The sequence below is a fragment of the Phocoena phocoena genome, chromosome 3 (genome assembly GCF_963924675.1).
Source record: "Phocoena phocoena chromosome 3, mPhoPho1.1, whole genome shotgun sequence".
Taxonomy (NCBI): domain Eukaryota; kingdom Metazoa; phylum Chordata; class Mammalia; order Artiodactyla; family Phocoenidae; genus Phocoena; species Phocoena phocoena.
In genome coordinates, this window is record NC_089221.1 from 62,821,270 (window position 1) to 62,834,492 (window position 13,223).

General features: G+C 38.5%; 1 protein-coding gene across 1 annotated transcript in view; it reads right to left on the reverse strand.

The window, feature by feature from the left end:
• Positions 1-1,176: 1,176 nt before the first annotated feature.
• Positions 1,177-13,223, reverse strand: part of ARSB (arylsulfatase B) — a 169,635-nt gene continuing 157,588 nt past the window's right edge. Inside the window, exons 7-8 of the mRNA XM_065874400.1 lie at positions 2,220-2,342; positions 1,177-1,442 (exon numbers count right to left, since the gene is read on the reverse strand). Coding sequence (XP_065730472.1) covers positions 1,177-1,442; positions 2,220-2,342 — 389 coding nt within the window. The remainder of the gene's footprint in view (positions 1,443-2,219; positions 2,343-13,223) is intronic.

The following is a 13,223-nucleotide window of genomic DNA, read 5'->3' on the forward strand; positions in this document are numbered from 1 at the left end:
TTCAGAACCTCAATACAAGCAGTAAAACTGAGAGGATAAGAGAAACGTGGATGTACCTTCATCTGTGTTACCAAGGCTCGGTATCCCGGATGCCGGCCATTTCCTTTTTCAAATTGCCTACTTGCATCGTCTCAGGACAATATTATCCTTTTCCAAGGTCTCTCCTCACTGCTACTGAAGAGCGGTGCAACTGAATATATTATGAGACATAGCTACACTCATGAGAATAAACTAGAAAAAAAGTCACCAAGCAGATGACAGAGACCCAAGCACTGCCATGAGCATGCCCACAGAGCCAGACGCACCGCCCTTTCTGGGCGGGGCTCTAGCTTTAGTGTCAGGAGCAAAAGGAAGGCAGGCCTCAGCAGTGTTCCAAAAACCAGTGGTGCCCATAGTGGAGAAGCGAAGCACCCTTCCCAGGCATGGGATACATGAGTCAGAAGAAAGGGTAGAAAAAGAACCACAAAGGAAGCGGGGTAGCAGGCAGTCCAGACAAGATGAGCAGTGGCTGGAAAAAACTGGGGAAAAAACAAATTTCCCTATTGTAAAAACCAAAACCAAGGAGTAGGCCTAGTGCCACACTGATCTTAATAATGCAACGAGCCTTATGCTCCATGACGGGATGAGTGACGAGGTGAGTGAAGAGATGCAAGAGCGAGGGGTGAACCAAGCCAGCGTATTCACATGGGATGCCTAAACACGATGTCTCACAGACAGGGAGAACCCCTGGCCAACAGAACCATTAACAACTGTCTGACCCTTTCATTTGTTCCAAGAAATGTGAATCACTCCAATAAAACCCAGCTATGGGCAGAGGGAACTCTAACATCTGACTTGTGAGGCAAAAAGAACCAGCTGCTCCAGGTTCCAAGACTCAACAACGTCCTCTTTCAAATCGTGTTCCCCGCTGTCCCACAGCTCAGGAAAGAGGGAATGAAGCCAGTCACCCTCTCCTCTAGACACACGCCCCAGTCAACAGCAGAAGTGTTCGGATTTTATCAGCATCTCAAACGTACTAGGGGTTGAAATTAGACACCTCAGTGTGGTTTAGGAGCAAGAGAAGGGCCAGGTGAACCCAGGCTGGGAGAACAATGAGACAAGAGTCACAAAGTAAAGGCCTGAAGTCCAACTCGCAACAGAAAGGCTTTCTAGCTGCCCCTTAGGTTGCCTGAAATCCTACATCCAGGGGCCCCAAGCCCCAGTGGCCTTGGGATCACAGCGGGGATCTTGTGCTGGGAAGTACACGGGCACTGAGTGTTTCTGGTAGAACTGCAGACGGGAAAGGAGCTGCTTGACGATATGAGGATATTCTCTTGACAGGTCATGCCTTTCCTGTGGGTCCTGATCAATGTCAAAGAGCCAGAAGGTCTTGGTCGGTGGGTCCAAGGAGGGTATCACGGAAACATTATATTGAGATGGTGGAGGAAACCAGTAACCGCAGCCTGGCAAAGAAATACAACAGTTTATTGGAGGAGGAGTATTGTAGGCAGGTTCTAATTTCAAGGAAGGAGTCTGGGGGACAAGGCTGAGCTCTGTTGTGGGTACGGACACGTAAAAAAATCTGGCCCTTGATGCTATGTCTAGATCTGTCTCTGACTCTGACTTCTGGTGCTTTAACTAAACATGTCTCATGTGTGTGTGTCTGGGGGTGGTGGTGGTGGTAGTTATTTTTAGTTGTCACAGTGACTTGTCAGGGGGTGCTACTGCCATTTAGTGGTCTGGGCCAGGGATACTAAAATATCTTAGAACGTATGGGACAGTCACAAACGATGAAGGACTGTCTTGCCGCAAACGCCAAGAATGCCCTCATTATAAACATTGCTTAACTGCATCAAAATCTTAACCATCATACCACATACCATAAAAATATTTAAAAGATGTCACTTCTAGAGAATGTGCTCAGGGGAAGCAACCTCCTCCCCCCGCTGTACCATTGGTTGAAGATGTAGCTTTCAGAGATGCTCTTTGCTAGCTAGAAGCGCTGTGCTTGACGGTCGTGCATATCGGAAACCCTTATTTTCCATGAAGCACTAGAGCTGCATTTCTTCCTTTCACCCTCCCCCCACCTCTACAGTTAATTCTTAATTTTTAAAAAATTTAGGACCAGATGACACTCCTTCCCCTCATTCAGCAGCCCCAGAGATCATGTTTTGCAAAAGGCAGTTGCTCTTTGGTAAAGTTCTCCTAGCTGTTCTAGTGGGAAATGTTAAGCCTTCTACCTGGGTAGCCCGTGAGGAGTTTCCAGTTCCTGTGTCTGATGGCAGCATGGACAGATGTGTTGAAGCCTGAATATTCTGGAAGGGAAGAATCATACTTTGCCGGAACCATGCTGTTCCCAGGACCTGGTGAGAGGGTTTGGAAGAATCAGATCACTGTTACTGGAATGTGTCGTCATAAATCAACATTTTACATCCCTCTTGCAGAACAGTAGCTTTTATTCAACACTGGCGTGTAAACGTGGATCCTGCCACAGAAATGAATCTTCTATTAAATATAAACAGAAAGCTCCAGTTACATTAAACGTCAGTCATAAACCACCACTAATATAAAGGAAATCCCAAAGAGATTAGAACACTAATTCATCCTTAAAACCACTATGTTCTGCCTACGTACAGCTGGCCATATGCAGAACTGTGTTCTGTGACAGCATGTGGGGTTGTTTCTTTGGTAGGTTTTGTTTTTGCTGTTAAATGATTGAGTTAAATCCATTCTCTGTGTATACTTGTACACCTATGCAGATAATATAATACATTATAAAATGCACATTTTAATGGAGTTTGTCTCAAGCTATGAGAGTTCAAGCATGCCATGATAAATCGTACATACATTTATTTTTTTAACCACACTTATGAAATCTAAAAGTAAATGAGCAACGCTCAGTTAACTATTCGGATAAGATAATTCTGGTATATAAATTATTGGTTGGTATCATGGATTATATTAATTTATCATCTTGAGGTCTTATATTAATTGATCATCAGGTTTGGAGGGGCACAATTAATAGTGCCTGATCCCTCTTCCCCTCTTGACTTTGGAACCAGTTGAGAGGTAGAGGCCAGAGAGATGGAGCTAAAAATATTGCTTTTGTTACTGATAAAGTTGATTGGAGAGAACATAACTTCAGATCTGTGTCAGAGAGGGCTTGCTAATAATTGACGCTTGTGTGTTGACATATATCCTGGGGACAGGCTGGCTCCAAAATTAGACAAAAGGGTCTGAACTGAGCATGCTCAGTTCCTTCTTTTGGATAACTTCCTTCTGCACCTGCTTGTGGGGAGGAGCGAATAAGGTGAGAGAGACCTGAGTTCTACTCTAGTTGAAGACCCTGGTGAATCCCTGAAGGCAAGGTATGGAGGTCCCCACCTCACTCCTACCTGTGCATGTTTAAAAGCCTCAACTTAGGGCTTAATTGTTTAATATTTAGTCTGTTTTAAATCCACATTTATCTGTCAACTTTTCAAATATGGTCATAGCAATCACCTCGGGTGTACGTCCAAAGGCTGTCAGACTACCTGTCCAATGACTAATAGCTGTAGTGTGTGTGATGTGTCTGTAAAAGTGCCCTCACCACCATCTGTCCAGCGTCACCATCATGTGATAAAGGACTTTGAGAGTGCCCTCCACCCCGCCGGAGCGGGACTTATGTGCTGCATGCAGCTTAACGCGGGAAGCACTGGCAGTGGTGGAAAAGGCAGGGAGTTTCATTCTTTTTTTTTTTTTTTTTTTGCGGTACGCAGGCCTCTCCCGCTGCAGAGCACAGGCTCAGGACGCGCAGGCTCAGCGGCCATGGCTCACGGGCCCAGCCGCTCCGCGGCATGTGGGATATTCCCGGACCGGGGCACGAACCCGTGTCCCCTGCATCGGCAGGCGGACTCCCAACCACTGCGCCACCAGGGAAGCCCCGGGAGTTTCATTGTTTTGTCAGTCTGGTGGGAATGACCCTGGAGAGGCATACTGCAGACTGAGCCAATAAACATTGGTGGTTTCAGACCTTCAGTCTTAACAATCAGTGCCAACAAATCATCAGCACCAAAGAGGAAATCTTTTGGACTTCTTGTTTCTCTGTTTGCTTGTGGCTATTTTGGCTCCAATACAAACAGATGCTTCTAGCGATCGAGGTGTATGCGGACGTCTACCATAGGAAGTATGTTCTTAATATACAGACTGTGGTAGAACTGTGAGCCCTCATGATTTACTACTCACAAGTTTGTATATAAAGACCACATTTTGATAGCAAAAAATGTTAAATAAAACAAGTACGCTTTGTGAACATAAACAAAGGAAGGAAATTTAGCTGTCTCAGCTATACTTATATTTATATACATTTATTTTTAAAACAAACAGAAACATAAAATACCTAAACAATAAATAAGTCTAAGACTAAATGATGAAAGATGCTGTTATCTGAACTTAAGTTTTTTTCATTTTGAGAAATTAAACAAAGAGCAAAGCACAAAGAATAATATAACTAACACCCTGTGAGCTGTCACCCAGAATGAACAGATGTTAACATTTTGTCATATTTGCCTTTTTTTTTAAATAAGGGAAGTAGAACAATTAAGATGAAGTGACAGACTCCTTTTTCTCCATCCTCAATCCCAGTCCCTTCCCCCACTGCCCCAGAGGCTGCTGCTGTCACGACTTCAGTGCGTCCTTCAGCCATTTAAAAATACAGTAACACATATGTGTGTCAAGGGATAATACACAGTAGTTTTATACATTAGAAATGTACATGTATGTGTTATGCTATACATATTTTGCAGCTTGCTTTTTCATCCACTACTGTGTTTTTAAAGCTCAGTGATTATGCATGTATATATATATTCTTTTTAACTATTTAGTATTTCACTACATAAGAATACCACATTTTATTTATGCATTCCCCTTTTAATGGGAATTTAGGTTACTTTACTTATTTATTTATTTTTGCTATGACAGTTGACCCTTGAACAACATGGGTTTTTTTTTTCTCAAATGATCCTACTTTTTAATTTATTTTTAACATCTTTATTGGAGTATAATTGCTTTACAATGTTGTGTTAGTTTCTGTTGTATAACAAAGTGAATCAGCTATATGTATACATACATCTCAATATCTCCTCCCTCTTGCATCTCCCTCCCACACTCCCTACCCCACCCCTCTAGGTGGTCAAAAAGCACGGAGCTGGTCTCCCTGTGCTATGCGGCTGCTTCCCACTAGCTATCAATTTTACATTTGGTAGTATATGTAAGTCCATGCCACTCTCTCACTTCATCCCAGCTCACCCTTAACCCTCCCCGTGTCCTCAAGTCCATTCTCTATGTCTGCGTCTTTATTCCTGCCCCTAGGTTCTTCAGAACCATTTTTTTTTTTTTTTTAGATTCCATATATATGTGTTGGCATATGGTATTTGCTTTTCTCTTTCTGACTTACTTCACTCTGAATGACAGACTCTAGGTCCATCCACCTCACTACAAATAACTCAATTTCGTTTCTTTTTATGGCTGAGTAATATTCCATTGTATATATGTACCACATCTTCTTTATCCATTCATCTGTCAATGGACACTTAGGTTGCTTCCATGTCCTGGCTATTGTAAATAGAGCTGCAATGAACATTGTGGTACATGACTATTTTTTGAATTATGGTTTTCTCTGGGTATATGCCCAGTAGTGGGATTGTTGGATTATATGGTAATTCTATTTTTATTTTTTTAAGGAACCTCCAAACTGTTCTTCATAGTGGCTGTATCAATTTACATTCCCACCAACAGAGCAAAAGGGTTCCCTTTTCTCCAAACCCTCTCCAGCGTTTATTGTTTGTAGATTTTTTGATGATGGCCATTCTGACTGGTGTGAGGTGATACCTCATTGTGGTTTTGACTTGCATTTCTCTAATGATTAGTGATGTTGCACATCCTTTCACATGTTTGTTGGCAATCTGTATATCTTCTTTGAAGAAATGTCTGTTTAGGTCTTCTGCCCATTTGTGGATTGGGTTGTTTGTTTTTTTGATATTGACCTGCATGGGCTGCTTGTATATTTTGGAGATAAATCTTTTGTCAGTTGCTTTGTTTGCAAATATTTTCTCCCATTCTGAGGGTTGTCTTTTCGTCTTGTTTATGGTTTCCTTTGCTGGGCAAAAGCTTTTAAATTTCATTAGGTCCCATTTGTTTATTTTTGTTTTATTTCCATTTCTCTAGGAGGTGGGTCAAAAAGGATCTTGCTGTGATTTATGTCACAGAGTGTTCTGCCTATGTTTTCCTCTAAGAGTTTGATAGTGTCTGGCCTTACATTTAGGTCTTTAATCCATTTTGAGTTTTTTTTTTTTGGCAGTACGCGTGCCTCTCACTGTTGTGGCCTCCCGTTGCGAAGCACAGGCTCCGGACGCGCAGGCTCAGCGGCCATGGCTCACGGGCCCAGCCACTCCGCGGCATGTGGGACCTTCCCAGACTGGGGCACAAACCCGTGTCCCCTGCATCGGCAGGCGGACTCTCAACCACTGCGCCACAAGGGAAGCCCTTGAGTTTATTTTTGTGTACGGTGCTAGGGAATGTTCTAATTTCATTCTTTTACATGGAGCTGTCCAGTTTTCTCAGCACCACTAATTGAAGAGGCTGTCTTTTCTCCATTGTATATTCTTGCCTCCTTTATCAAAGATAAGGTGACCATATGTGTGTGGGTTTATCTCTGGGCTTTCTATCCTGTTCCATTGATCTATATTTCTGGTTTTGTGCCAGTACTACACTGTCTTGATTACTGTAGCTTTGTAGTATAGTCTGAAGTCAGGGAGGCTGATTCCTCCAGCTCCATTTTTCTTTCTCAAGATTGCTTTGGCTATTTGGGGTCTTTTGTGTTTCCATACAAGTTGTAAAATTTTTGAACACGAGTTTGAAATGCATGGGTCCACTTGTACATGGATTGTTTTCAAGAGTAAATACTACAATACTACAGGATCCGAGGTTGCTTGAAACCATGGATGTGGAACTGTGGATATGGAGAAACTATGGGTACAGAGCATTGACTGTAAGTTATACACGGATTTCCAACTGCACAACTGCACAGAGGGCTGCTGTCCCTAACCCCCACATTGTTCAAGGGTCAACTGCATAAGCCATCCTACAGTGAACACTGGTCTTCAAGAGCCATCTCATCATTGTTGGCCTTTTGTATTTTCAATATACATTTTAGGATCAGCTTGTCAATTTCCCAGACAAGCTGCTGGGATATTGATTATAATGATACTGACTTCAGGGATCAATTTGGGGGTATTGATGCCTTAAAACATTGAGACTTATAGCTCACGGGTATGGTGGATCCTGACATTTATTTAGGGTTTAAAATTTTTCTCTTAATAACATTTTATGATTTTCTGTGTAGAGGTCTTACACATCCTTTGTTAACTCCCAGTTGGTTGATGTTTTTTGATACTAATATAAATTCTAAGATATATTTCACATTCTTAATGTTTGTTACTAGTATGTAAAAATACAATTGACTTTTTCACATACTGACCTTGTATCCAATGACTTTGCCAAATTCATTTGTTAATTCTAATCCTTTGTTTATGGATTCTTGGGATTTTCTACACATGATATGGTGTCATCCACAAATAACATTTGTTTCTCCCTGTATTATCTTTACATCTTTTACTTTCCTTTTCTTACCTTATGACACTGAACAAAATCTCCAGTATAATTTTTTTTATATATCTGAATCACTTTACCGCACACCAGAAACCAACACAACACTGCAAATCAACCACACTTCAGTTAAAAAAAAAGGATCTATGGCAAAGTAAAATAGGTGGTAAAATCCAGTATAATTTTGAATAAAAGTAGTGATAGTGCAAATTTCTGTCTCATTCCTGATTTCAGAGGAAAAGCTTTTAATAGTTCACTGTTAAGTATGATGTCAATATAAAAATTTTGTAGATACACTTTATCAGATTAAAGAAGATCTTTTCTATTCCCAGTTTACTAAGAATTTGTATTTTATCATAAGTGATTTTTAAATTTTATCATATGCTTTTTCTGCATAAAATGAGAATATTATATAATTATTCTTTTCTATCCTTTAATGTAATGAATTACATTTATTGATTTTCAAATGCTAAACCAACCTTGCAGTTATGGGATAAACTGCTTTTAGTCATGATGTTTATCCTTTTTATATATTGCTGGATTCACATTTTGTTTATGACTGATTATATCTGCCAGCAAATATTCACATTTTGTTTAAGATTCTTGCACCTATGCTCAACACAGAAATTGCTCTAAAATTTTTCTTGTAATGTTCCTATCATGTTATTGAATCAAGGTTATATAGGTTTTATAAAAGGAATTGGGAAGTGTTCCCTGAAGAGTTTGTGTAAAATGAATGTTACTCCCTAAATATTTTGAAGAGTTCATTTGTGAAGTTATCTGGGCCTAGAGTTTTCTTTTGGGGAAGGTTTTAAATTATTGATTTTTTAACAGATATAGGGCCATTCAGATCTTCTATTTCTCCTTTTGTCAGTTTTGATAAAATGTATTTTATTGGGAATTTGTCTAGTTCATATAAACTTTTGGTTTTTAAATTCTCTTTCTAATGCCTGTAGCATCTGTAGTAATACCATCTTTTCATTCCTGATATTAGCAATTTCTCCTTTTCACTTTTTTCCCATGATAAATTTTGCTAAAGGTTAATTGATTTTATTAGTTTTTTCAAACAACCTGTTTTTGAGCTTTAGATCCTCACTGTAGTATGTTCTTCTATTTCATTAATCTCATCTCTTATCATTATCCTTTTCTTCCCTCTATTTTCTTTGGGCTTAATTTGCTGTTTCTTTTATAACTTCTTGAATAATTGATTTTCAGCATGTTTTTCATTTCTGATATATACATTTAATACTATACACTTTTATCCAAGCACCAATTTTTTTTATCATGCAAGTTTTAAATATGCATCTTCATTATTCAGATCAACACATTCTCTAATTTCCATTGTGATTTTCTTTTTGACTCATGGTTTATTTGAAAGTATTGCCTAATGCTTAAACATTTAAGAATTTCCTAGTTATCCTTTTGTTATTAATTTCCAGTTTAATTCCGTTATGGTTAGAAAATATATTTCTTGAGTTTTAAAAATAAACTTTTAAGTTTAGAATCATTTTAGATGTATAGTATATGATTTAAATCCTTTGAAAAGTGTTGATATTTGCTTCATGGCCCAGCACATGGTCAATTGTGTACTATTCCATTCTTACTTGAAAAAACATGTATTCTCAAGTTGTTGGGTGCAATATCATAGTTTATTATCTATGCTGTTCAAATCTTTTATATCTGTACTGACTTTTTGGTTTCTTTGCTTGTTCTATCAGTTACTGACAGTTATGCTGAAAATCTTTCACAATAACTTAGAATTTGTTCATTTCTCCTTTTAGTTCTGTCATTTTTTGCTTCACACATTTTGAGACTGTATTATTAAATGCTTACAAATTTAGAAGTAAAATTCTGGTTGATCATCCCCCCCTTTTAAAAATATATTTATTTATTTACTTATTTATTTGGCTGCACCGGGTCTTAGTTGTGGCACACGGGATCTTTGTTGCTGCGTGCAGGATCTTCCTTGTGGCGTGCGGGGTCTTTAGTTGCGCCATGCAGGATCTTTTAGTTGCAGCATGCAGGCTCTTAGCTGTGGCATGAGGGATCTAGTTCCCTGACCAGGGATTGAACCCGGACCCCCTGCATTGGGAGCATGGAGCCTTAACTGCTGGACCACCAGGGAAGTCCCTGATTGTTCTTTTTATAATTTTGAAAAATTCTTCTTTATCTCTAATAATGTTTTCTCTCTTTAAGTCTACTTTGATATATAGATACTGCAGTATTAGCTGTCATTGTTGTTGTTAGTCTTTGAATAGTATATCTTTTTCCATCTATCTTCTCAGTGTTAGGCTCATATGCAATACAAAGAAGTTAAAAGAGGGTATGTTAGGCAGGATAATGACCACTAAAGATGCCCATAGCCAAATACACCGGGAACCTGTGAATACGTCACCATACTTGGCAAAAGAAACTTTGCAGATAGGATTAAGTGTAAGAACCTTGAGATATGGAAATCATCCCAGATTATCTGGATGGGCCCATTCTAATCACATGAGTCCATAAAAGCAGGGACTATTTTCTGTCTATAGTCAGAGGGAATTTTGGCTAGAAGAAGAGTGAGAGAGATTGCTCAAAGGCAACATTGCTGCCTTTGAAGATGGAAAAGGGGGCTATAAGCTAAGGAATGTGGACAGCCACCAGAAGTTGGAAAAAGCAAGGAAATGGATTTTATACTAGAGCCTCCAGAAGGGAACACAGCCTTGCTGATACATTGATCTTAGCCTTGTGAGACCTGTGTTGGACTTTTGACCTACAGAACTGAAAGATAATACATCTGTGTCATTTTAAGCCACCTAAGTTAGTGGTAATTTGTTACAGCAGCAATAGAAAACTAACACACAGGGGCTCTATTATTTGTAATCTTACAAATTAATTAGGAGGAAAGGAGATTATATATGAAATGGTTAAATAACAGCATGATACAGAATATGACTAAAACCAAACAGTAAATACTATAAAAAGGTCATGGTAGGAAGAAGTTGATGAAGGCTGAAGCACAGAGAAAAGATTGAGGAAGGAAGTGAGACTTCAGGTAAAGACTTGTAAGGTGCATCCCTTTGTTATCTACCACTCCTCCCCGTTTCTAGTGTAAAACAATATATAGGGTATGGCCTAAGTCGGATTCATCTCTATAACCCCAAAGCTTAGCCCAGTGCCTTGGCACATCAATGATAAGTGCTCAACAATGCTTTACTGAATCAACCAACGACTAAAAATTGGATAAACTGGAGGTAGAAAAGGGAAGTTTAGATTGAAGAATGAGAAAAGCAGTCCCAATGATTAATGCATTTGAAGCACAGTGATGTAACTGCTGTTGGAAGTTTGGGTGAGACAGTTGGAAGATGGGGTGAAACAATGTCAAGGCACTAAATACAAGGTTGAGAAATTGCTGCTTTTCCACTTCATCAGTAGGAAGACACAAGAGGAATTTAAATATGTTTTTTAAAGACTGAACTATTTTTTCTAACAGATTTATAAAGATACAATTCACATATGATACAATTCACTGCTTTAGAGCATAAAATTAAGTGGTTTTTAGCATATTCATAGAGTTGTGCAATCATCACCACAATAAACTTTAGAACATTTTCTTAAAAGAAACCCTATACCATTAACAGTTATTCCCCATTTCATTCCACACCCTCCAGCCCTAGGCAACTGCTAATCTACTTTCTGTTTCTTTGGATTTACCTATTCTGGACCTTTCTTATAAATGAAATCATATAATATGTAGCTTCTTTCACTCAGCATGTTTTCAAGTTTCATCCATGTTGCAACATGTCTCAGTACTTCACTCTTTTTAATGGCTAATATTTCATTGTATAAATATGCTGCATTTTATTTATCTAGTCAGTGGTTGATGGGCATTTGGTATGTTTTCACTTCTTGGTTATTATGAATAATGCTATGAACACTGATGTACGTGTTTTTGTATGGATCCATGTTTTCATTTCTCTTGGATATAGACCAAGGAGTGGAGCTGCTGGGTCATATGGTAACTCTATGTTTAATCTTTAGAGGAACTGCAGACTGTTCCAAAGTGACTGAACCACGTTAGATCTCACCAGCAGAGTATTAGGGTGTCAATTTTTCCATATACTTGTCAACACTTATTATTGCCTGTCTTTTGATTATAGCCTATTGGGTGTTAAGTGATATCTCATTATGGTTTGGATTTGCATCTCCCTGATGACTAATGAAGCTGAGCATCTTTTCATGTGTTTATTGGCCATCTGTATATCCTCTTTGGGGAAATGTATATTCAGATCCTTTGCCCATTTTAATTTAGGTTATTTGTCTTTTTATTATTTAGTTGTAAGAGTTCTTTATATATTTCAGATACAAGTCCCTTATCAGATGCAAATATCTTCTCCCATTTTGTGGATTGTCTTTTCACTTTCTTGACAGTGTCCTTTGAAACGCAGAAGTTTTATTGCACTGCTTATGCTTTGGTGTCATATCTGAGAAACCACTGCTTCACCCAAGGTCATGAAGATTTACATCTATGTTCTCTTTTAAGAGTCTGTAGTTTTAGCACTTATGTTTATATCTTTGATTCATTTTGAATTATATTTATATGTGGTGAGAGGTAGGGGTTCAACTTCATTCTTTTGCATGTGGATATCCAGTTGTCCCAGTACCATTTGTTGAAGAGACTATTCTTAGCCTATTTAATTCTCTTGACATTCTTGTTGAAAATCAGTTGACCATAAGTGTAAGAGTTTATTTCTGGACTCTCAATTCTATTCCACTGATCTATATGTCTACGTTCTTAAGCCAGTACCTTGATTACTGTAATTTGTGTAGTAAGTTTTGAAATCAGAAAGTATGAGTCCTTCAATGTTTTGTTTGTTTGTTTGTTTTCTCCAAGATTACTTTGGTTATTCTGGGTCCCTTGAATTTTCTTATGAATTTGAGGATCAGTTTATCAATACCTGCAAAGAGCCAGCTGGGATTTTGTTAGGAAGTGTATTAAACCCATAAATCAATTTGGGGAGTACTGCCATCTTAATGGCATTAAGTCTTCTGGTCCATGAACATGGGATATCTTTCCATTTATTTAGGCCTTCTTTAAGTTCTTTGAACAGTGTTTTATAGTTTTCAGAATACAGCTTTTGTACTTCTTTTCTTAAATTTATTCCTAAGTATTTTATTCTTTTCAATGCTACTGCAAATGGGACTATTTTCTTAATTTCATGTTTCATGTTCATTGCACAGAAATACAGCTAATTGTTGTACATTGATCTCTTACTGTGCAAACTTGTGGAACCTGTTTATTCTATTATTCTAATAGTTTTTTAGTTGACTCCTTGGGATTTTTTATATACAAGCTCATGTCATCTACAAATATGGGTAGTATTACCTCTTCCATGTCAATTTGGATATCTTTTATTTCTTTTTCTTACCTAATTGCCCTGTTAGAATCCCCAATATAATGCTGAAACAAATAATGAAAACAGACATCCTTGTCTTATTCCTGATCTTAGGGTAAAGCATTCAGTCTTTCCCCATTCAGTATGATGCTAGCTGTAGGTTTTTTGTAGATGCCCTTTATCAAATTGAGTAAGTACCCTTTTGTTCTTAGTTTGAGCGTTTTT